This window comes from Sciurus carolinensis, chromosome 1 (assembly GCF_902686445.1).
Source record: "Sciurus carolinensis chromosome 1, mSciCar1.2, whole genome shotgun sequence".
Taxonomy (NCBI): domain Eukaryota; kingdom Metazoa; phylum Chordata; class Mammalia; order Rodentia; family Sciuridae; genus Sciurus; species Sciurus carolinensis.
This window is the reverse complement of record NC_062213.1, coordinates 208,103,065-208,127,384: the sequence shown is the minus strand read 5'-3', so window position 1 is coordinate 208,127,384 and position 24,320 is coordinate 208,103,065. Positions and strand designations below refer to the sequence as shown.

General features: G+C 57.2%; 1 protein-coding gene across 10 annotated transcripts in view; it reads right to left on the bottom strand.

Annotated features, from left to right (window-relative positions):
• Cfap74 (cilia and flagella associated protein 74) overlaps positions 1 to 17,438 on the bottom strand; it is a 43,546-nt gene extending 26,108 nt beyond the window's left edge. For 3 of the 10 annotated variants that reach the window (XM_047550311.1, XM_047550382.1, XM_047550362.1), the window contains exons 1-9: positions 17,248 to 17,428; positions 10,043 to 10,128; positions 8,752 to 8,836; positions 8,514 to 8,666; positions 7,979 to 8,077; positions 7,425 to 7,529; positions 1,187 to 1,360; positions 393 to 503; positions 13 to 115 (exon numbers count right to left, since the gene is read on the bottom strand). In XM_047550311.1, coding sequence (XP_047406267.1) covers positions 13 to 115; positions 393 to 503; positions 1,187 to 1,360; positions 7,425 to 7,529; positions 7,979 to 8,077; positions 8,514 to 8,666; positions 8,752 to 8,836; positions 10,043 to 10,128; positions 17,248 to 17,351 — 1,020 coding nt within the window. In that variant the 5' untranslated portion in view covers positions 17,352 to 17,428. Of the gene's footprint in view, positions 1 to 12; positions 116 to 392; positions 504 to 1,186; positions 1,361 to 7,424; positions 7,530 to 7,978; positions 8,078 to 8,513; positions 8,667 to 8,751; positions 8,837 to 10,042; positions 10,129 to 17,247 lie in introns of all 10 variants that reach the window. The other 7 variants (XR_007108382.1, XM_047550369.1, XM_047550390.1 and 4 more) reach the window with 6 other exon arrangements.
• Between the last annotated feature and the right edge of the window lie 6,882 nt (positions 17,439 to 24,320).

The following is a 24,320-nucleotide window of genomic DNA, read 5'->3' as shown; positions in this document are numbered from 1 at the left end:
GGCCGTGCCTACCCGGTTGGCGGTGATGCTGCTCTTCAGAGCCAGCACGGCGTCCATGCGCTGCTTCAGGACCTGGCGGGACTCAGTCTCCTGCTTCTTCTCCTGCTCCCGAGCTCTGGAGGAAGGCGGGCTTGTAAGAGGGGTGTGTGTGGGGACGTCTGCCCGGCGCGTGGCCTCAGTGCCTCGGGAGCAGGGGGCCCAGAGGTGTGCGCGGCGGCCCTGCATGAAGGCCGGCCCCTCCTGGGCCCCGTCATCTTCCACAAGGGAACAGAGGCAGCCGCTCTGCTGGTCTGGGTGATTAGGTGGCGACATGACGATTGTGGGAATTTCAACACCAAAGCGAGGCGCTCAGAGTCCACCCGGTGTCCACAGGGGGAGTCCAGGGCACGCACCGTCCCAGCGAGACCTTCAGGAACTCGATGGCCACCTTGTGGTTCCTCTGGGCGTCCTCCATCCGCCTCTGGTGTTCGAGCCCCAGCTCCCTCTGCACGTGCAGGGACTTCCTGCAGCAGGGGCAGAGAGATGGCCAGGCCCTCAGTCGCTTGGGCTCGAGGCTCGGGAAGCCTGGGCTGTGTGGCTCCTGCACCCCGTGCCCACCCCACAGCTCTGGGCAGGCCAGCACTGCAGGTGGTGATGTTAAATGAGACCCTACTGGGGGCTCTGGTGTGAAGGTCCCCACAGCAGGGCCTGGCTCAGACTGGCCAGGGGTCTGGGAGAGGAAGGGACCAGCAAAGATGGTGTCGTGGGGACAGACGGGGAGGCAGAGGTGATGAGGACCCTGGGTCCACAGGAAGCAACAGGTCTGGCCAAGGACTGGGCGTGGTGGTGATTGGGAGGGGTCAGGAGGACCCTGGTTCAGGCCTGGATGAAGGTGGAGGCCAGATGTGCAGGGGGAGCCAGGGGGAGCCGGGGGAGCCAGAGAACCAGCCGGCTGGGGAGGAGCAGGAGTGCACAGGAGGAAGAGTCTGTGGGTCTCAGTGACGTGTCACTGTTACTGTGGCTGAGGGCATTTGGCCCTTACTTACTCCCTGGACAGGGAGGGGCAGGGAGCCTGGGCAGGGTCAGGGGGAGAGACAGAGAGGTTGGTGGTGAGCGGAACTTGGCGAGCCCTGGTGCAGAGGGCAGAGGAGTGGGCCGGAGCCAGGCAGGCACTGTGGGGCTGGGGCGGGGGCGGGGTGCCGCTCACCCGACCCTCAGCCGCTGGTTCCTCTCCGCCTTCTCTGCGGCCTCTTTCTCCTTGAGTAGTCGCTGTGCCGCAAGCCCCTGGAGACGCCTGCCCCTGGCCTCTGCCTCCTCGAGGCTGGGCTGGTGGAGGTCCTGGAACCGCCCCTTCTCCATCTCAATGTGCCACATGGCGTTCCTTGCAAACAATGGTGCTTGTTTATGGCAGCAAGAGGGCTGAAGCCTGGGCTGCTCCAGGGGGACCTTGCTGGGGACCTCGGGGTTCTGGCGCCCAGCCTTGACCAACACCCCAGGAAGGCACTGGACACCATCAAGGACGACCGTGGGCTCCCATCTGTGGGGAGCTCTCGGCCCAACGTCACCTGCAGACTGCCTACAACCTTAGGAAAGTCACCACCACAAGTCCAGCCTGGCCAGGACCTGGGCCCACACTCCCAGTGTGCCCTGGACTCTCCTCACCGGCCTGAGGACTGGTCAGCGGACTGTGGTGGGCCCTGCCTGGCCTGAGAAGCATCAGGGAGAGTGGCCAGGACTGTCTTCCACAGGGTCCGGGAGTCTCCCCGAGCCTTCAAGTGTGCTTGGGGTGGGCTCAGAGTATGTGGCAGCCAGTCCTGCCCAGGGCCATGTCTGGCCATCAGCCAGAAGAGGAGGGCCTTGTCCAGCCTCTGGCCTTGGGCAGTTCTGTCCACGGCTGATGTGTGGCCTCTCGGTGGTGGAGATGCACACAATGAGCTTCCGGCTCAACCCAGGTGAGATGTGCGGGCGAGGGCGGAGGGAGGCGGAGGCTGAGGGCAGGGCTTCCCAGGCTGGGGACCCGCCCTGCGTGTGCGGCACAGCATCTGTACCCCAGGCAGGTGAGTTCCTGCCCACCAGAGCAGACACACCTGGACAGCTGCTCCCGGGCCAGCCAGCTCTGCTGGACACTGTGCACTGACAGGACCCACGGGTCTCAGCCTGACTGGGCCTCACGTCCGGCCTCAAGGGCACCCCGCGGCGTGTGCTGGGAGTTCCTGTTGGAAGCTCTTAGCCGTTTTCAGAAAATCCCCTCCATCTTTTTCATTTTTCAGTGCCGGGATGGCACCCAGGCCTGCACCTGTTAGGCAGGTGCTCTCCACTGAGCCTCGCCCCCAGCCTTCTCACTGTTTTCAGGTAGGGCATTGCTCGTCTTCCCAGCTGTCCTTGAACTTGAGATCCTCCTGCCTGAACCTTCTGAGCTGCTGGCTTTACAGATGTGCACCTCTGAGCCTGGCTGTTGAGAGTGCTTTCAAACAGAATGAAGACCAGGGAGCCGAGGCCTTCTCTCCACCCCACGACCTGCGGCAGATGCCCTCTGCCGTGGCCCCCTTGAATGAGGTCAGCTCCACATCTCCCCCTGGTGCTGGGGACTGGACCCAGGTGCTCTGTCGCTGAGTTGCGCCCCAGGCCTCTGTGTTTTTATTTTGAGACAGGGCCTCGCTGAGTTGCCTGGGCTGGCCTCGAGCTTGCCACCCTCCTGCCACAGCCTTTGCGGTGGCTGGGGTCACCGGCATGGCCCTGTGCCTGTAGTCAGCCTTACATCTCACAGGGAAATCACGGATGCCTGTCACCGTCCCCCTGCAAGGAGCTTGTGCTGAGGGTCGCCAATGCCCAAACCCCAGCTTGGCATGGTGCGAGTGGGCAGTGTGTGGCCAGCTCTGCTCTTGTTCGGTTGACCCTGCTGCACTTCCGGGGACAGTGGGTACGCGCTCCCTTTCTTGCCCTGTCTGCTGAGCTTTGGCAGCGAAGTGATGCCACTTCAGACGGCAGTTGGTCCTGCCGTGCACTTTGCTTTTTAACAGTGAGCCCTCCAACTCTGGGACTGGCCCGTTGCTCACTGCCCTTGATGGCCGTCCCCTCACCCTGCCACTCCATGGATGTGCATCCTGCTTGCGGCTAATGAGCAAGTCCAAGCTGAGGACGTGTGCTTCCAGCAGCTCTGAGAGATCCCCGAGTGCCACCCCGCTCTGGGGTGGGCTTGTGGGAGAGGCCGCGCTGCTGGGGCAGACGCAGAGGCTGGTGCTGATGGCCACTGCCCACACTCACTGCTCACAGGCCCGGAGCCAAGGTCCCAGGTCAACTCGGGAGGCTAGCGCCTGGTGAGAACCTGCTCCTCTTAGCTGGCGCTGTCCCTGTGTCCTTTGGGGAGAGGAGAAGGGGACAAGGGCGGCTGCAAGCCCTTTCAGAAGGACGCTGACCACCTCATGGAACCCCTCTTGGTTCATCACCTGGGTCAAGTTCCAAGGAGTGAGTGTGGGAGGGGCAGGTGCCTTCAGGCCACAGCGACCCTGCTGGGATAGACTGGGCTCCTGGGCCCGCAGGTGGGCACAGGCTGAGCAGGCTGAGCCCCAGACCCTGAGCACCAGCGGCAGGAGCAACAGAGCCTCCTGAGCTGCCCTCCCCGGGTCAGCCGTGTGCCCTGGAGGCAGGAGGCCCCCTTCAGGACACAGTTAGCTTACTGCACAGAGCCCTGGGCAGCGTGTGGGAATGAACCCTTGCTCTTCTTTTCCGGAAAGCAGTTCCTGTTCCTAAAGTTCTGCCATGAGTTTCTAGTGGGCGTCGCCTGCCACACTTGCACAGGATCTCCTGGCTGGGAGGCGCCCTGGGCAGCTCTGCTCTGCTGCTGGCTTCCATTCACCAGCGTGGTGTCGCCCTCCAGGTCCCAGATCCGGTCAGGCACGGAGCCCGCAGTGGGCAGGGCCCAAGCACAGAGCATGGTGTGGTGCCCACCAGCCTATAGGAAGGTGCTCGCCCGCCACGTCCTGGCCACCCCGCCTCAGCAGCAACCTAGGGCTCCATCAAGTTCAGATGCCCATGTGGTCCACACAGTTGGTGTTCAGCTGAATTCCACAGCCCAGTCAGCTTGTCCAGCCCCAGGACGATGGCAGGTCACTACTGTTGGGTGAGAAGTAGCACAAGACACCACCTTGAGCTGCTCCCATCCTGCGGGATGTGTTGGCATACCTGGAACATTCCAGGACTGATGATCTCTCAGGGTCCCCAGTAGTCCACCAGTTGTCACCCTCGCTGAGGCCCACCAAGGAGGCCCGGCCCACGGCTGGCCAGCTCCCACACAGCAATGGTCTCTTCTTGACAGGGGGACAGTGTCAGAGGACTGAGGGGTGGTGGCCATCTGGGCTAGCCAGTCATTGTGGCCCTTGAGGGCATCATGAAGGCTCATCCTCTCTGTCCTGGTGGTGGCAGGAGCTGATGTCACTGCAGTGACAGGGACAGCACCAGCAGCTCAGAGTGACAGGTGCCATGCGTGGGAACGGACCCATGGTTGCCAGTCCTGAGGGGAGAGCCCGCTGCAGCCTGGATGAGGGCACGTGGCCATCAGAACTGCTGCTGGGGGAGCTTGGACATGGGAACTGGGATGCCTGCTGTCCCTTGGCCACCCCATGTCTGGACCAGGAGAGGTCCTCTAGGGGAGGGAGAAGTGCCAGCCGGGCCGTCAGAGGCAGCCTGAGGGGCCGCAGAGCACCCACTCCTTCCCAGCCCTCGCCTTCCTCTATTTCCCGGTTGCATTACAGGGTCAGCTCTGTATAATACTCAGTGGGCTGCCCAGCGGACACAGCTGCCAGCGCAGTGCTCTGTCCGCATGAACCCACCGGGTGTCACTTGGCCGTGGCAGGCAGCAGGCGGCGCTAGGTTTGCCCTTCAGTCTGGCTCTGGCCTCTGGCCTCGGGCCTCGGGCTGCCTGCGACCAGTGCACCCTACGACCTAGTGGGGGTCCTTTCTGGGGAGCTGGGCGCAGGACACGCCTGCGGGGAAGGCAAGGGGGTATGACAGCACCTCAACTGTCAGTCTGCCGTCCTCGCCAGCCATTGGTCCACTTGTCAGCCTGTGCTCAGCAGCCATTGGCCTGATCCCTAGCCCGCGAATTTTAACTGCTCAGCAATTGGCCCGATTGTCCTCAGCCTGGGAAGTTCAACTGCTTAGGCGGAGCTCCCCCGCCATGCGCGCGCTCTCTCTCTCTTCAGGGCAGACTCTGTTCCTGCGTCCAAAGTGGTTTGCCTGGGCGCCTTTCACTTCTCACTCTGTGCTCCACGTGGGCTGTGGGGCACTGGCCTAGATGGTGACTGAATCACAGCATGGGCAGATCAGGGGCTGTCTCAGGCAGAGGGGCCACAGGGAAGCTGACGTCCAGGCCCAGGGGCCAGTGTGGGGGCGGCAAGAGCTGGAGCTGCCTCTCTTGCACCAAGGGGCGCCCGGGGCGGGCGGGTGGGGGGGTCGGTTTGGCTCTCCATATGCCTTTGGCCCTCGCAGGCTGGGGAGCCCCCACTTGTCCCCAGAGTGTAATAGCGAAGCCATCATCGGAACCACAGCTCACCAGGCTGTGCCCTGGGAGGCTTCCTGGTACAGCCAGTGAGTGGCTTAGGCCTCACAAAGCCTTCCTGCCTCAGCGGGCCAGGCTTTGCCACCAAATGCCACTGGTGGGGTATTCGAAGCCATGCGGCTGGCTCGCTCCCAGCAGAGGCTTCTGAAGAATTTTGAAGGCACTTTTTAACAGCTTCTGTGGAAGCTCAAAGAATAGAAAACAGGAAGAGGAAATAAAACTGATTTTACAGTTTCTAAGACTGCAAACAATCCGTAGAAACTGAAAACTCTGCAAAGTGTGAAGTCTCTCCTCTCAGCTGTCTCCTTCAACACGCTGCCTGCAGGTGGGCACCAGGTCCTGAGGCCCTGCCCGCTCTCTGCCCCAGGAGCTGCCAGCACCAGGCCCTGAGGCCCTGCTCTGCACCCTGACTCCAGGAGCTGCCAGCACCAGGCCCTGAGGCCCTGCCCTGCACCCTGGGTCCAGGAGCTGCCAGCACCAGGTCCTGAGGCCCTGCCCTGCACCCTGGGTCCAGGAGCTGCCAGCACCAGGCCCTGAGGCCCTGCCCTGCGCCCTGACTCCAGGAGCTGCCAGCACCAGGCCCTGAGGCCCTGCCCTGCGCCCTGACTCCAGGAGCTGCCAGCACCAGGCCCTGAGGCCCTGCCCTGCACCCTGACTCCAGGAGCTGCCAGCACCAGGTCCTGAGGCCCTGCCCTGCACCCTGGGTCCAGGAGCTGCCAGCACCAGGTCCTGAGGCCCTGCCCTGCACCCTGGGTCCAGGAGCTGCCAGCACCAGGTCCTGAGGCCCTGCCCTGCGCCCTGACTCCAGGAGCTGCCAGCACCAGGCCCTGAGGCCCTGCCCTGCACCCTGGGTCCAGGAGCTGCCAGCACCAGGTCCTGAGGCCCTGGCCTGCGCCCTGACTCCAGGAGCTGCCAGCACCAGGTCCTGAGCCCTGCCCTGCACCCTGACTCCAGGAGCTGCCAGCACCAGACCCTGAGGCCCTGCCCTGCACCCTGGGTCCAGGAGCTGCCAGCACCAGGTCCTGAGACCCTGCCCTGCACCCTGGGTCCAGGAGCTGCCAGCACCAGGTCCTGAGGCCCTGCCCTGTGCCCTGACTCCAGGAGCTGCCAGCACCAGGTCCTGAGGCCCTGCCCTGTGCCCTGACTCCAGGAGCTGCCAGCACCAGGCCCTGAGGCCCTGCCCTGCACCCTGGGTCCAGGAGCTGCCAGCACCAGGTCCTGAGCCCTGCCCTGCACCCTGACTCCAGGAGCTGCCAGCACCAGACCCTGAGGCCCTGCCCTGCACCCTGGGTCCAGGAGCTGCCAGCACCAGGTCCTGAGACCCTGCCCTGCACCCTGGGTCCAGGAGCTGCCAGCACCAGGTCCTGAGGCCCTGCCCTGTGCCCTGACTCCAGGAGCTGCCAGCACCAGGTCCTGAGGCCCTGCCCTGTGCCCTGACTCCAGGAGCTGCCAGCACCAGGTCCTGAGGCCCTGCCCTGCACCCTGGGTCCAGGAGCTGTCAGCACCAGGCCCTGAGGCCCTGCCCTGCGCCCTGGGTCCTGGAGCTGCCAGCACCAGGTCCTGAGGCCCTGCCCTGCACCCTGACTCCAGGAGCTGCCAGCACCAGGTCCTGAGGCCCTGCCCTGCACCCTGGGTCCAGGAGCTGCCAGCACCAGGTCCTGAGGCCCTGGCCTGCGCCCTGACTCCAGGAGCTGCCAGCACCAGGCCCTGAGGCCCTGCCCTGCACCCTGGGTCCAGGAGCTGCCAGCACCAGGTCCTGAGGCCCTGCCCACTCTCTGCCCCAGGAGCTGCCGGCACCAGGCCCTGAGGCCCTGAGGCCCTGCCCTGCGCCCTGGGTCCAGGAGCTGCCAGGCTGCTAAGTGGTACCTGCCCCTCCACTCCCACTTACTCATTTTCTTTCAGCATGGCCGTGATTCTTGACTGCAGGTCCCTTTCATTCTCCAGCTCTGTGTGCAGGCGTCGGGAAGAGGCCTGGAGACGGCCCACAGCCGCCCTGGGGCGCGGTGATGGGGGAGGGGCTGCAGGTCAGCACCAGGGTCCCTTCGATTTTGGGAGCCAGTCTGTCTGAGCTGGTCAGTTCAGGCCAGGGGCACTGGTCCTGGGGTGCCCGCTCCCTGCTGTGGCCTCTCCTGTTCTTGGGGAGCTGCGGGCCCCTTGGAGCAACAGGCAGCCCCCTCCCTCCCTCCGGCCCTCCGGCCCTGCCCTGCAACCTCATGTGGGCCTCTTCCCTCCTGAAGCTGCAGCTCCCCTGGTGCACCACCCACAGGGAGGTGAGCAGGCGTCACCCTCCATGGTGATGCATCGAGGGCCTGACCAGAGGACGTACAGGGTGGACACTGGGTCAGAGGCCCTGCACGTGTGGGGAGCCTGGAACAGGTTCTGAGTGACTGGTCAGGTTGGGGCTCACGTGGACACTGCTGCCTGCAGCCACATGCCACCTACGTGTTGCTGGCCTCTCTTTCCCGGGCCATTTCGGCCGCCACGGTCTCCTGCTGCTTGCTGAGGAGGTCCATCCGCTGGCGGCAGGTGCGCAGCTCTTCTCTGAAACGTCCAGACAGAACTGGGTAATGGTTTTGGAGCTGCAGCCTCACCAGCCCGGGGATGTGGAGGCCACATCTTTCCAGGGCCTCTGCTGAGTGACCTGAACACCCTGCGAGGGACTGGCCCTGCCACCAAGGGCACCCGGCAGCCGGAGCACCGCGAGTCACCACCTGATGTCACTCTGGCTCCTGTCATGTGACTTTGGCAACAGAATAAAACCCCAAGTAGGACACTTGGAGGAGAACCCGGAAGCGGCAGCAGGAGGGGCCCTGGCGTGATGGAGGCTGGACCAGCCTCGGGCCTGCGTGTTGCAGGCATGCGGAAGCTAGCTGGACGCCAGCAGGCTGCCGTCAAACAGCTCGGCAAGAGAAGCACAAGACGCAGGGGCCTGGCGGGGCCCTGGAGGAGGCCGCCTGGGCCTGGGCCTGAGGCTCACCTGGTCTTCTGGATGAAGAAGTCTTTCTCCTCCTGCATCCTGTCCAGGAGGTCCAGGTGCCTCCGCAGCTGGGACTCCTGGATCCTGTCCTCCGCGGCGGCTGCCCTTCTGACCCCTGCGGCACAGGCTTCCGCTTGCTTTTCTTTCACTGAACTTGAACCAAGGAAGACCAAGGCTGTGCCCCTGCCGGCTGGCGCCCGCCAGCTGCCCACTGCACCGCAGAAGCCCCCAGGGTTACCTGCAGTGGCCCGAGGCAGCGGTGCTCTCCGGGCCCTCGGGGAGAGAGCCCACCTCAAACTCCAAATCCGTCAACGTGTCTCTCTCTAGAAATCAGGGTAAGAGTTTAAAAACCAAGCAGCTGCAGTGCAGTGGCCACACCTGTGATCTCAACAACTGGAGGCTGAGGCAGGAGGATCACAAGTTCAAAGCCAGCCCCAGCAACTTAGTGAGGCCCTAAGCAAAGTAGCATCCCTGGGTTTAGTCCCCAGTAACCAAAACAAACAAACAAACAAACAAACAAACAGCAACACAAAAACCAGCTGATCAAACATTCGAGTCTGAAATTTAGGACAAATCCTGACCAGCTTAAACTGGATAGGCAAGGATAGTGCTCAAAGTGTGGTCCGGGGAGCCCTGGGGGCCCCGACTCTTGGGAGACGTGGGTTGTACCAGCACAGTGTCCTGTGCCTGCAGCGATGTGTCTGGAGGCCACGGAACATTCAGATGCAACTACGCTCTGTTGAACCAGGCTCTATATTATTTACAAAAGTTTATTATTGCTATACACTAGAAATGAATATGTGTGAAATTATTTTCAACTTCACTTTTTAGCCCAGTAAAGGTGGAAGGATAAAACCTTGGGTGTCCAAAAATTTTTAAGAATGTAGATGGGTTCTCAGACAAAAATTTTGAGAATCCTTGACTTACAAAATCACTGAAAACTTCCAGCAAAACATGGCAAATTAAACTTTTGGGTCTATCTCCTCCCCCCGCCCCCCCCAAATCTCTGTAACAGAGACTGAGAAAGAATTTTAAAAGGCACAGATCTGTCTGCTTGCCACAAGGAGGGCGAGAGCAGGACACATGGTCCAGGGAGGGGACAGGAGGGACAGGGTGGTGAGGCCCCAGGAGGAAAAGCGTGCAGTGGGCAGGGAACCGCGTGTGCAGACGGCAGCAGCTGCCTGGGCAGGCACCAGGGCCAAATCAAGGGCTTCTCAGGAAGATTTCAGATCATCATAAAATTTAAAAAGAAAATCTAAATGCGTCCAGGAAAAGAAAATAAAAATAGGTCACATTCAAAGGATTCAGCTAAAAATGGCATCGATTTCTCAATAGTGTTGCCGGGACTGGAAAACTATGGTCTGCCACTTTCAAATCCAAGCCATGGTCTGTCCTCCCTTTAGCTAAAGACCGTAGTATCAGCTCCCTTGTTGGGAAAAGTGTGAATTCAGAGGGCAGAGTCTCGCTGAAGTCTGGGAGCAAGGGGCAGCCGTGAGGCACATTGCCTGTCTTCCCTGGGCCTCCTTTACCATCCTCCATGGAGGGAAGACTGTCCGGAAGCTCCTCTCCAGAGATCAGACTAGCAGCTCCTTCCATGTCGAGAGATGGAGATCTGCTACGAGAAAGTTATCACAAAATATAGATCAATAGGATCAGAGAGCTAAACAAATGGACTGCATAATAATCAATAACTTACCTTAAAAAGACATTGAGAAAAAGAATAGGTAAGTCACAGACTAGGAAAAAATATTCGTAGCACAGATATCTGACAAAGGTCTTACATCCAGAATATGTAAAGAGTTCCTACATATCAACAACATGAAGTCCAAACTTCGACTTACACAGATGAAAGATCGAGAATGGCATGACACAAGAAGATATGGAAATGGCCAGTAAGCCACACCCAGAGTCACTGGGGACGCAGACTAAAGTCACGGCACGGTGCCCATGAGGAAACCTCAAGTCGGAAATGGTAGCAGGAGTGCTGGGCAGCCGGGAGCGTTGCTGGTGGGAGTTTCTTGTGAACATGCCCCAGCGACAGGCCACAGTCCCATGTGCCCCCGAGGAAGCAAAGCCTGTCCACAGAGACTGCTCGAGAACATTCCTGGCAGGTTTATTCTCCATAGCTCCGAACCGAAACCACCCAGGAGTCTGGGACAGGAGACCAGGAGGGAAGGACAGCACGGGTTCCCCGGGGGACGGCGCTGTGCTGGAGGCACGGCAGCTCCCGGGGCCCCAGAGCACCGTGAGGTTGGTGAGTGGACCCAGGAGTACACCCGAGGCCCAGGACAGGGGTTAGAGGGGCGCTGGGGTGTGTCCCACACCTGGGTTGGGGTGGCGGTTACCCAGGCGCATGCGATGGTCAAAATGGACCTAACGGAGCATTTTGGATCTCTGCATTTGCCAGCTGTGGTGGCCACGCCCGTGGCCCCAGCTACGAGGGAGGCTGAGGCGGGAGGACGGCGAGTCCAAGCCATCAGCAACTTCACAAGACCCGGTCACAAAATAAGAACTACAAAGGGCTGGAGACGTAGCCCAGCGGTCGCGCGCCCCGGTCCCACTCCCGGCTCCACACACACAGGCTTAGGAGCTTCGCTGTGTCGACTGCTATTTCAGTAGAACACACACACCCACAGCCAGGGCTCAGGAGCGCTTCCTAGAGAGCTTCAGAGCCTGGCTCAGGCCCCCACTGGGACGTGAGGCCCGTGCCCCTGCAGAGCTCCTGGTGTAGATGTCCACTCAAGGAGTGTGAAGGTGTGAGCGCTTCCGTACCTCATTTCTTCCTGTGGAAACTGAATTTGATGTATGACTCCATTTACCTTCTGTCATCCCACAAACATGTGATCGCTCTAACGCCCACCGTCCTGTTGGGCTTGCACCACAATCAATACGCAAAAGAGCAGGTGGTAAGTGCTTACGTCAGGGTGTGGAAGCAGAGGCCTCGTGTGGGGAGACTCACCAACGCCACGGCGATTCCAGGTGGCTGAGCACAGGCGCAGGGGACCTGGGCTTTCGTTGCTGAATTCAGCCGTCCTTCAGAATGACCCACTAAACACGTGTTCACTGCCTTGAAATGCTTCCGGTTATGCTATTAATAAGTCAATGCCAGTGATTTAAAATGGCAGAGAAACACTTTGCGGTGAAGTCCCACGAGGCAGGACTCCAAGCCTGTGAAACACGAGGATGCTCTTCCACCTCAAGGACGGCCTCCCACGCGTCCGTGCTCCCAGGGGTTTTCGGAAGACACGTGTGAATGGCCGGACCCGTTCAGCTGTCCCGGGAGCTTGGTGCAGCGGCTCTCACAGCCTTGCTGGGCGCCCGGTGGACCATGGAACACGTGCAGCCGAGCGTCCTGGCCCGGAGGCCGCGCCACCCTGGCACTCACCTGATTCCGCTCCTATCCTCCAAAACGGCGCAAGGAATCCTGTTTCCACACACGATCTACTAGGACAAGCAAACTGGGACGTGGAAGGACAAGGAGACCTGGAGGCCAGGCCCCTGCGCGGGGCTCGGGCCCCAGAGAAGCAGACGGAGAACCAAGGGCCGCTGGGCGGCTCTCCGGAGGGCTTGGAGTGCCACGTTTGGAATGGAGGCTGGCAGGGTGCCAGCCAGCACGCCGAAGTGACAAGCAACGCTGGCGAAGGGCGCTTCTCAATCTTCTAATAAACAATCACGAAAGTCTGATTCCCTGCTCTCTCAAGTGGAGCAGATGCTTCCAGAGCAGGCACAGGTCAGCAGGAGGCACGCTGCGGTGGCCGTGACCAGGCAGCTGCGGGGCAGAAGCCCGCAGCGGCAGCACAGCAGCCGGCCTCACCCACGCCCACGCCTGCTCAGCTGCAGGGCACGAGCCCAGCAGGCCCTGGCAGGAGAGCATGCAGGCCAAGAGGGCTCCTGAGAGTGTGGACGCCCTCCAGCAGACCACAGGGGGTCACACCATCTGCCCAGTAAGCAAGAAAGAAGGATCATACTTAAAAAATGTAGCGGATTTGTGTTAGAAATGAACTTCTTCAAAATATGCATGGTCAACAAGTATATGAAAAAATGTTCAATATCTCAAGCAATTAGAGAAATGCAAATTAAAACCACACTGAGATTCCATCTCACTCTGGTCAGAATGGCAATCATCAAGAATACAAGTAACAGTAGATGTTGGTGAGGATGTGGGGAAAAGGTTCACTCATACATTGCTGGTGGGAATGCAAATTGGTGCAACCACTCTGGAAAGCAGTGTGGAGATTCCTCAGAAAGCTTGGAATGGACCCACCATTTGACCCAGCTAACCCACTCCTTGGCTTATATCCAAAGGACTTAAAAACAGCATACACAATGACAAAGCCACATCAATGTTTATAGCAGCTCAATGTACAAAAGCAAAGCTATGGGACCAACCTCAGTGCCCTTCAACAGATGAATGGATAAAGAAAACGTGGTACATATATACACAGTGGAATATTACTTAGCCATCAAGGAGAATGAAATTATGGCATTTGCTCGTAAATGGGTAGAACTGGAGACTATCACACTAAGTGAAATAAGCCAGTCCCAAAAATCCAAAGGTGGAACGTTTTTGCTGATATGTGGAAGCTAATCCACAATAAGTGGGAGAAGGGAAGAATAAAAGTCCAGTAGATTAGACAAAGGGAGTGAGACAGGAGACGTGTATTTTTAGTTCCGTTGTGCGGCATGGTGAATAGTTAATATTTGCACATTTTAAAATGCTGAGAGAGTAAATCTCAAATGTTTTCACCAGAAAAGATGCTGAGTGTTTGAGGATTGGGTCACTGGCTTGTTCGTAGACAACGTCACCTCATGCCCCATGAATCTGTACGATGGCAAGCCATGGCCTTCCCAGACCTGGTCACGGATATTACAGCTCCAAGACGGGAACAAGGGCCAGACCGCAGTGGGCAGTGCCTCCCAGTGCCAGTCCCCAGGGCCATGGGAGAAGCAGAGAGCAGAGGGGAGACTGAGGGCAGAACCAGGAGGCGCACAAGCCACTTCACTTTGGTACCCTGGCCCTATTTCTCATATAAACTATGAGGAAGCAGTTCTGATTCAGTGGACGAGATGCCCAAAGATTCAAGATCAACGTCATCATCGTTAGCATGAAAAACTGAGGGGCAGCTCAGTGAAGCCTGCTCCTAGAATTCTGTCCCTGGGGAAGACGGAGGGGTCAAGTCCAAGGCTGCGGGAGGGAAGGACGAAGAAAGACGGACCCTGAGCGCGGGTTTCCAGCTGGAACCTGGTCCTTGCTCACTGTCAGGTTCTTCTCCTGCCCCCGCAGGCTGACTTCTAGGTCAACACGGTGCAGATCCTGTTTGCGGCCGCAGGGAAAGGAAGTGACGGGCTGAACCCCGAGGCAGCATGGGAAACTTCCCGAGTCGCACTTGGCCCAGGCTTCTCCAGGGAAGACGGACAGAGGAAAAGGAGGTGCTGGCACCAAGTGAGGCTTGGCACAGGGCTCTGGAAAGTCCAGAGGAGCTGGACCACGGGAGTCTGCAATGCCCATACAAGGGACAGCAGTCCAAACCCCACGATGCAAAAGCAGATGGAGCCATCTGGGGGGTGACAGAGTCTTGCCCTGACCTGTCTCCCATGTGGGACTGACCCAGCCCCAGTAAGCCCATGGTGGTCAGGGTAGCCCAGTGTTGGACAGGATGCCACGGTGGACAGACCCCATCTGGTTTCTGAGGTGAGCTGACTAAACCACTTCTTGATATTTGCTGGGTCCCCAACCAGAAGAATCACGTGTGCCAGAGTAGAAGCATCTGGGACACAAGGGAAGAGGGGTGTCATTTCAGGCAACACAGGAGTCTAGACGCTGGCTGGACAGCTTGCTCACGTTGCTGGATGTGGCCTCGATGACGAGAGCCAAGTGTCTTCCTATTTATCAGAATAAACACCAAGGAAATCGGATTTGGAAAAGCTACAATTTACAATCGCATCAGAAAAATGAAGCACTTAATAAGCCCAACAGAAGACACAGGACCGCTGGTGACGGCGAGGCCCTGGGGACGTTCAAGAAGACCTACTAAAAAAGTGGGACGAATGGCCCAGTTTCTCCAACAAACAAAAGTCCCCAGGAGACAGGGGCCTTGCCGGTTCAAGCACAAGGAGTGACAGGCTGACGTGCTGCTCTTGACAATCCCCTAAAGCCAGCACAGGTTGGATCTCATTAAGAAATCACCACGGAAGCCGGGCGTGGTGCACACCTGTAATCTCAGCAACCGGGAGCCTGAGGCAGGAGGATCCCACGTTCAAGGCCAGCCTGGGCTACTTAGCCAGACCCTGTCTGAACACTATAAAGTACTGGGGATGTAGCTCAGTGATAAAGCACCTCTGGGTTAATTCCTCAGTACCAAAAGAGAAAAGAAAAAAAGAAAGAAAAAGGAAAGAAATCACTGTCAAACTTGTTGGGGTTGATGATGATTTTGCAGTTATTGACAAAGGCCGTCTTCATCTGCCCGGGGTGCAGAGGAACACTCTCAGTGAGATGGGATGCCGCCGCAGCCCCAGCCCATTCCCTCACGGCATGGCTCAGGCCGCACCTGCTGGTGCAGGGAGATGGGCACCGGTGGTTCATTGTCCCTCCTTCTGTCTCCTGATTTAGAAATTTCCCATAGAGGACAATTGAAAACAGAAGAAAGTCTAAAAAATAAATGCACATTCAGGAGGCTCCACGTTTCCAAGATATTCTTTCCAAATTGCTACAGATATTCACTAACCCCACCAAAGTCCCACCAGGAGAGATGGGGAGAGAGAGCCCACATGGGGGAAGAGAGCAGGAACCTGTCTAGGGACTTTTAGCACCTAAGCGGGAGACTGGGGACGAGAACAGTGTTGAACAGGACCAGGGGAGGGCGCCCTGACAGCACCAAGAATATTCTAGAGTCAGGACATCAAGATGGTGGTGCTTTGCAGAGATAGGAACACCGGGGGAGCAGGAGAAGGGCAGGACAAGGCTGCCCTGTACTGGCCATACAGCACAAGAGTGTGCTCTGCAGAGATGATGGCACTCTGTTGGTGGGCAGTCAGGTCCAGGTGGGTGACAGGTTCCTGTGTGGAAAGCAAATTTCAGCCACAGTGGGGTGTGTTTCTAAGACTCTGGGAATGTTAGCCACAAGAAGAAACACTGGTGGTCACCTACATTCCTCTTCAGACACCTTGGGCAAGTTGCAGAGAAGATAGAGCACAGAAGATGGCAACCCCAGCCCGAACAAAGGTTCAGGCCTGCGTCAGGGGCAGCCGCGAGCCAGTGCAGAACACAGTCCAGCAGGCCCACGCAAAGGCTTCATCAGCACTTTCCAGGGGGGCCCTTAAGACAGCCAACCCGTGGGCAGCCACGGGCCGGCTACTGGCCTCACCCCTGCTCTCCTGGCATTATTAACAGTGCCTGGGGCTGGACCAGACTATTTCCTGGTATAAACCAAGAAAAGTTGCTTTACATCATTTGTAACGAGGGGAATACAAGATGTCCCATGCAGAGCTGTGGGAGGTCATGCCATGGGGCTCTGACAGGCAGCTGGCACTGCGTGGCAAAGTTAAAGGGTGTGGGCACTCTGCTTCCTTCTGCTGCTGCCCCAACATGTGACCACACTCTCGTGGCTTAAGGAAACTCACATTTTTCTTATAGTTCTGGAGGTCAGACATCTGAATGAGTCTCACAGGGAGGTCAGGGGTATGGATTCAGCTTGATGTGACTGTGGCCATCTTGGGTCCCACCACCAAGACATATGTATGCATGGCTGCCCCTGAGTCCCCCTGGCTGGGTTTTCCTGCATGTTTTCCCCATAAACCACAAATAGGTAAAACCATTACATGTGTATGGGGAGCCCAAGACCTGGGCCCTGGCTCCCAAGGTGCGCCTGGCTCTTCCATATTGTCTGAAGGCAAACCAGGCACATTCTAGACAGGATGGGTCCTAACCCTCCTCCTGAGCCAAACTGGGGATCCACCTGTTCTTGCTGCTGCCCAGGACCATGCTTCTGTCCTAAGTCCCCAGGAAACTATGTGCTGAGCAGTCTTGGACCTGCCTCTCTAGCCTCAGCGCGTGGGTGGTCCTCACACACACTGGGCTGTGCTGGGGCAGTGAGCCGCGTTCCTTTCTGGAGACCCTGGACAGAACCCGCTTGCTCCCATTTCCCACTGTGTACAGCCACCCTCACTACTGGCCCCACGGCCTGTTCCAAGGTCTTCAGAGCTGGGATGCCAGGTAGGTTGCCAGGCTCCTGTTCCCTCTTCTGCCTCCCTCCTCCCCTAAATGGCCCACTCTGGTGGCCTGGAGGAATGCTCCATTTCAGCCAACTGATCGGCAGACTGAACTCGCTGGCTGGAGCCTCAGGTTCAGAAGACGGACACAATGCACTGTCCGGCTTACCAGGCGCTCTGGCTGGCAGGCTCTCCTGGGAGTGGCTGCTCTTTACAGCACTACTGGGTGGCTCTGCAGGAAGGCCCTCCCGCAGTCTGGCGGCAAGGAAGGGCCAGCTGCAGGCCTCTGCTCTCCAGCCCCTGGTCAAAGGGCCAGTCGCCCTGTGCCTTGTCTGTGTCCAGATCTCTTTCGTGCAAGGACCCCAGTGGCATCTCACGGGGCCCTGCTCCAGAACGCCCCCCCTTAACTACTTACAACCGACAACCCTTTCCCCAAATAGGGTCTCCGAGTCAGAGTCCGCCTGCCGCGTGCGAGTGTCCGAGAGGCACACGGACCCAGCACCGACGCCAGCCGGGCGGCACCCACCTCTCCAGGGGCTGCTCCGTCCTCTCCGGCCCGAGGCCCTCCTCAGCGGCCCGGCCAGGCGGTGGCCCTCTCGGCTGCCCTGGCCGCGGCGCTCGCGGCTCCATGGCAACGCGGCGCGCTCGGCCCCGCGCAGGCGCGCTGCGGGTCGGGGTGCGGCCTGGGTCGCGGGGCAGGTGCGCGCGGGGCGGCCCGCCGGCTCCGGGTGGGAGGAGCCGGGCGACTCGGAGAAGCGACCGCGCTGGTCGGACGGGCTCGGCCCTCGCGCAGGACCCCAGCGGCTGCCCCTGCCCGCCCCTGCCCGCCCCAACCCGCACCTGCCGGCGCTCAGGAGGGGGACCGCCCCTTTCGCCACCTGCCCCCCGCAGGCAGCTGGTGCCCGCGCGCTGGAGGCCTGGGGAGTCCCTTGCTTTAATACTGGGCACAGACCTCCCTGAGAGTCCAGAAGTCCTGCAAACCGCGCGGGCCGGGCCGTTTCCCCCTCAGTCCCGGCTGGAGGGATTGAACTGTGTCGCCCTAGCAGCCCCTGGCGGTTCTTCTAAGAGGAGTTACTTCTGCTCCCCCAGCCCGTTCGGAGTGTGAGGTTTCTTCCTTACGGGCTTTGCTTCTTGGTCCTCCGGTATGGATGATTGGTTCACTGCACTCCAGAGGGGAAGCACAGTCCAAGCCAGGGCACCAGGCAGCACAGCTCCCAGCCAGGCAGGATCGGCTTCTCCACAACACACCCTAAGGGAGACAATCAAGATGCAGAACCACTGCATATTATCTACAAAGGGGCAACAAGAACACACCTGCTTTTCTTACCTGGCCAGGGGTTGAGAGACCCTGATCTGAGGTGGGAGAGAAGGAAGGCCTGAGCAGCAGGAGTAGTGGAGCTTCCCAGCAGATGGAGCCAGGCAGGGTCCGGGACTTGGTGGGGATGAGCGGGACCTCCACCTGTGGGGTGGGGGTAACCAGGTGGATGCCCCTAATACGAGGCTGCCCAGACTCCTGGGCTCCAGTGCTATAGAGGTGGCCACTGCCTCCCTAGGAAGGGCCGGCACCCCCTCATGTGGGAAGATGCAGAGAAGTCTCCCCCGAGGCAACAGGGTTCCCTCAGGGTCTGTGCCCGCGCCTTCTCCTGGCTGCCAGGCTGCCAGTGAGGCCAGTTTTCAGCTTAATCTAGTGTTAAGTAAAATTCAGAGGAGATTGCTGACTTGGACTGAACGCCCGTCTAGGCCCCGACAGACAGACGCGAGTGGAGTCACTCATGCCATCTCCACATCGCCAAGGGGAAACTAAGTTTTTTGTCTGAACCTCCAAAAGGTCAGGAGAATCAGAAGATAACCAAATCTCCAGACAGGCAGGTTTCAGCAGGCGTGATAAGGAAGCCCCTCTGCTTTAGTCCTCACAGGGAGAGCAGCTGAAGCCACCCCCTGCCAACTGCATTGGGTACATGCTGGATTTTACCAACTCGCTGCCATGCCCAGCTGAGCACTTTTTCTAAATCTGTAGATGGAAGGCAGTTTGACTCATGAATTGTTAGTAAGATCCAATTGGGTGTTTAAATTCGTCAAAATTTTGTTTGTTTTGTTTTCTTGAGACGGCATCTTGCTGCGTGGCCCAGGGTGGCCTCTAACTGATCCTTCGGCCTCAGCCTGCTGAGTGCTGGCACTACAGGCATGTGCCACTGGGCCTGGGTGAAATTTTGTTCTTTGACACCTCTGCCTTTGCAAGGATGGTGAAACCCCAGCCAAAGAAACCTTTCAAACTTGATGGAAACCATAAACTCACAGATCTGGACACTCAGCGGGCCTCAACCAGAGTAAAGAAAAAAATCACACCAAGACACGGAATAATTAGATTGACAGAAATGAGAAGTGGAGAAAAGCTCTGAGCATGCTGGGGGAAGAACCACGGAGCATGCTGGCAGAGTCCTGGTGAGGAGCCAGGCAAGCTGGAAGTCAGGGGCACCAACTTGGAGACACCAACCGGGAAGCAATACAAAGAACCTTGGTCATCTGAATGTCCGTGCCTGGGAAGAAAGTCCTAAAGAGTAAAGGCCTTTGGTGGGGTGTGAAGTATTAGCAATATGACTGTGATTTTCAAAAATGAAGATGGCGGGGGTGGGGGTGGAGCTCAGTGGTAGGCACTTGCCTAGTGGGAACGCGGCCCTAGTTCATCCTCAGCACTGCAAAATCAATACCTAAGTAAATAAGGGTAAGTTTCTACCTCTGGCTGAGAAGCAAGAGGGATAGATTTACTTCCTGCCTGAAACAACTGAAAAACAGAACAGAACATTTGGGACAGCAGTTCTCACGTCGGGGAACACCAGGACGGAGTCCTGGAAGAGGGACATGGAGGAGGGGAGCCCTCACATGACCCCCGGGAAGTTCCAGACTGCAGTTTAGGGAAAGGGAACAGAGGCAAGGAGAAGCTGGTAGCACGGATCATTTTAGCACAATTAAAAACGTTGGTTTGCCTGGCTCAGTGATGTATGCCTATAATCCCAGCAGCTCAGGAGGCTGAGGCAGGAGGATCACAAGTTCAAAGCCAGTCTCAGCAAAAATGAGGTGCTAAGCAACTCGGTGAGATCCCCAGCTCTAAATAAAATACAAAATAGGACTGGGGATATTGCTCAGTGGTCGAAGGCCTGAGTTCAATCCCTGGTACCAAAAACAAAACAAAACAAAACAAATCTTGGTTTTTCAGAAGATACTGTTGGGAGAACAGACAAACTGCTGACTGGTAAAAACATTTACAAAACACAGTCAACAAAAGATTGGTGTCTAAAAAAACATAAATAACTCACAAAAGAAGGATTAGCATCCTCATTTTCTAAAATCAGCAAAAGAGGACACTGGATAAAGCAAAACATGCCCAGCGTCTTAATCACTAAGAAAGGGCACGTGAAGTCCACCACGAGATGCTTCCACACAGCCATGGAGTGGCCAGCAGCCAGAGCCGTGCAGCGTGCTCGGGCTGAGGAGGAGGGCAGAAGCTCTCCTGGGCACAGCTAGAGTGCAAACCAGCAGGCCCACTGTGGGTAGCTGAGTGGCAGTTTCTGCACAGTGAAGCACATGCCCCCCTGAGCTGCAGTAATCCTACATGCACCCTTTTATTAAAAAGAAATGCAAACATGTCACCACCCAAAGACTTGTGCCTAAGAGTTCAAAGCAGCTTTACTCAGAGGAGCCCAAACTAGACACAACCCAAATGTCCGTTAACAGGGGGACAGTGAAGCCAATGAGGTCTATTCAGACAGGGGGCACAACTCGGAAATGGGAGCAGGCTGCTGGTTGATTCTCAGAAGTACCGTACTACCTGGGCGGGGTGGTGTAGGTCTACAGTTCCAGTACTCGGGAGGCTAAGGCAGGAGGATGGCTTGATCCCAGGAGTTGAAGGTCAGCCTGGGAAACAAAGTGAGACCCCATCTCAAAATCAAAAAAAAAAGTTCCTGGGCGCTGTGGCATGTGAGGATCACAAGTTCAAGGCCAGACGCAACAACTTAACAGGATCCTCAGCAGCTTAGAGAGACCCTGTCTCAACATAAAAAATAGAAGGAATTGGGGGTGTGGCTCAGTGGTGGAGCACCCTGCCTCAAGCCCCAGCACCCTCCCACACAAGTATCAGGCAGGCTTTGCACCAAGTGTCAACAGCATGGCTTAATTCAGAACTGAAAGAAGGCAAGCAAACACACAGAGAAAGCTGGGACCAGGTGGGACACTGTCCTCTGCTGGAGGAACAGTGACCCAGAGCTAGCTCAGTATGTTCATTAGGTAGGTTTTATCACCAAAAGCTTGTTTGTGAGAAAGTTTCAGTAAAGCAGACAGGCTTGAAGGTGGCAGTGCAGCTTGGGAGACACTGAGGTCATCTTGTTGTGCCCAGAATTCTCTGTCCCCTGGGGTTGGTGCCTGAGCTCCAGTCCAGAGTGACAGAGTTCTGCGCCTTTGTGCAAACCTGGGGTCTCCAGCCTTTCAAGCCTTGCAGTCAGATGTCGGCTGGAGACCTGGGGAGCTAGAGGGTGGACAGTGGGATTCAGCTCCTGGCTGTGGGGTTTGGGGTCTGGTTCCTCGTGGTGGAGGCTGCACTCAGCTCCTTGCCCCATGAGCCTCTCAGCTCAGGCAGCTGGTGTCCTCAAGGGAGCAAGGACAAGACAGACCTTCGAGACCCAAGTCTCAGGAGGGAGCTCGCGATTCCCGGCGGCTAGTGCAGTGTGATCGTGTGTGGCTGGACCCAGAGCACAGGTAAGGGAAGCAGGTCACAGAGAACCGAGGCCAGCTAGAAGGCTGCCCACCTGGACTTCTGGTTTTATGATTTCATTTGTCTATTTCAGTAAAGGTGGATCAGTGGTGACAGAGGGCAGGCCAGCTGTCACTCAGGACAGGGGCTTGCTAGGCAAGTGCTCCACCGCTGAGCCATACCCCAGCCCAACTTTTTTCAAGTGATTGAAAATACTGATAATTATGAAGTTGGGTGATGGGTACGTGAGGTTGACACATTCTTTTTTCTTTTCTTTTTTGCTATATTGGGGTTTGAACCAAAGCCTCACACATGCTAGGTAAATTCTCTGCCCTTTTAATTTTGTTCTGAGACAGGGTCTTACTAAATTGTCCTGGTGGACTTGAACTTGTGATCCTCCTGCCTTGTCCTCCCAGTGGCTGGGCTCACGGGCGTGGCCACCATGCTCAGCAGGAGGTGACTTGTTCAGGTCATGGGAATCTGCACCATCAGGGTTGTTGGAGGTTCTATAGTCCTGCAGAACCCCTCAAACTGCATACTTAAAATTATTTTGGCTGGGCGTGGTTGTGCATGCCTGTAATCCCAGGGACTTGGGAGGCTGAGGCAAGAGGATTTCGAGTTTAAAATCAATCTCAGCAAAAGCAAGGTGTTAAGCAACTCAGTGAGACCCTGTCTCTAAATAAAATACAAAATAAGGCTGGGATGTGGCTCAGTGGTTGAGTGCGTTTGAGTTCAATCCCAGGTACACCCCCACCAAAAAATTAGTTATTTTGTTTTATATAGATTTAATCTCAGTAAAGCTGATTAAAAATAAAATCATATAGCATGTAGGCTCCAGGCCATGATCCAATGGGCTTTGCCTGATCTGACCCTGCCTGCCTCCATCTGCCACCCTGCTCCTCACAGCAGGCCCCCACTGGCCTGGCTTTGCTTCCCCTTGGATTTGCTGGTGGGGTCCTGCCTCAGGGCCTTTGCACCATCTGTCCTCTTGGAATCTTACTTGGGTTCTTCCTTAAGTCCCTCCATGGTGCACATTATTTTGTAAATTACCTCTCTCTCTTTTTAGTTTGGTGACCTACTGTCCGCCTTCTAGGGCACAGGGATCTTTTATCTCTTATTCCCACACGGTGCTTAGGCCAATCCCCGGCACACGGCAGGATGATTAATTCTGTGAAGGCTTGTTAACTGAATGTGGGTCTGTGCAGGGCCCTTTCTTGAGGAAGCTTACTGGATGCACTCCAACACCAGGCACTGGAAGGACGGCAGCAAACCCGCTTCTCTTTCCCTGACGTATGCATGAAGGATCGGCGTCCAGGACCGGGGCACCCGGCTGCTTTCCTTGTGGGGTATCTGGGCATAGCCTACGGGGGCTCGCTTCAGTCTGGGGGTGGGGTGGGAGGGGGCCTCCACTCCCCAGCCTCCTGTCTTAGGAGTTTCCACGTACTGATTCAGTCATGCTCACCCCTGTGATGTTTTCCTCGATCCACAGTCCTTTTGTTAGAAATGTAAATTTGTGTTTAACACTTTCTTTTATTATACAAAAGAATTCAAAATGCCACTTTAAAAAACACAAAATACAAGAATAGAGTCCCAACTCCTGCATGTTAAACACAGTAATTGTGCTGGAACATCTAACTCAAGTGTAGGGAAAAAAGACTCTGAGCGTCTGGGTTTGGCCGTTCGCTGATTCTGAGGGCGGCAGTGACAAAACCCAGTGCCTTCTAAGCTGGTTTTCCCAGTGGACTGCACCCTCCGTGGAAGTAGACGGCCCATCTTGGCCAGTATTTTGCATTCGATCCTCTCTGCCAAGTTCCCTCTGCTTCTCCAGATGAATGGATTCCATCTGAAAATCATAGGATTAATAATTACAGTCTAAGCTGGGTAAAACCCTGCTCGTTATCACTGCCATTTTCTCTCTGTGGTGTGCTTTCCCAGGGAAATAACAAAGCAACTTCACAAGTACATCAGGCAGGGATTTTAAGTTCGGCTAATGCAGTTTCCTTTCCAGGCTGCATGAGTCACCTCCACCTCCTGCGGCCCGGCCTGCTGCCACAGAGCCGCCTTGAGGGATGCTAGCCAGCCCTCCTCCCAAGCCTCATGCTGGGTGCTCCCTTCCCCTGTGCTCTGAGCATCCAGCAAGGTAGCCATCCAAGGCAGTAAGCCAGGGGAGGCTGAGGGCCGCTTACACGCACAGCGGACTGTGGCCCCTTCTGCAGCTCTCTCTGTGCCTCCCGGGCCAAGCTCTCCAGGGGCAGTGAGCTGGGACTCCTGGGCTGACGGAGGCAGGTTTTCACACCTCCAGGGCCTATGCCGCCTCCTGCCCAGTGCCATATGGAGAGAGCAGAAGGCCTCCCTGCACTGGGCACAAGAAATAGCAGCCACTGCCCCAAACACCCAACCAAAGGACTCTGGGTGGACCCCCTAATGGAGAGGCCAGGGTTTTACATGTCAAAGGGGCAACAGGGAGAACGAAGAAGAGGGAATCGATGTCCAGGGACTGGATGCCCAGGCCCCAAGGCCCGGTTTCTTTCTCATTGCTGTCCTGCAGTCGCATAGCTCTCCCCAAGACAAGGGGAGGGGAGTGTCCAGGTGTCTTCCAGGAGCAGATGCACCTGAGACATCTTTGATGGAGACCCCTCCAAAGTCGCCCCAGGAACAATGACGGAAGTGGGTGACGCTGGGAGTAACCCCAGGCAGCCAAGCCTCTGCTGGTCAGAGTGTGGTTCCTGATGTAAGACTCTTTTTAACAGATTTCAATGTTGTTTTAATCACTTTTGCATCACTGTGATCAAAGTGCCTGACAAGAACAACTTAGAGGAGAGAAAGTTTATTTGGGGCTCATGATTTCAGAGGTT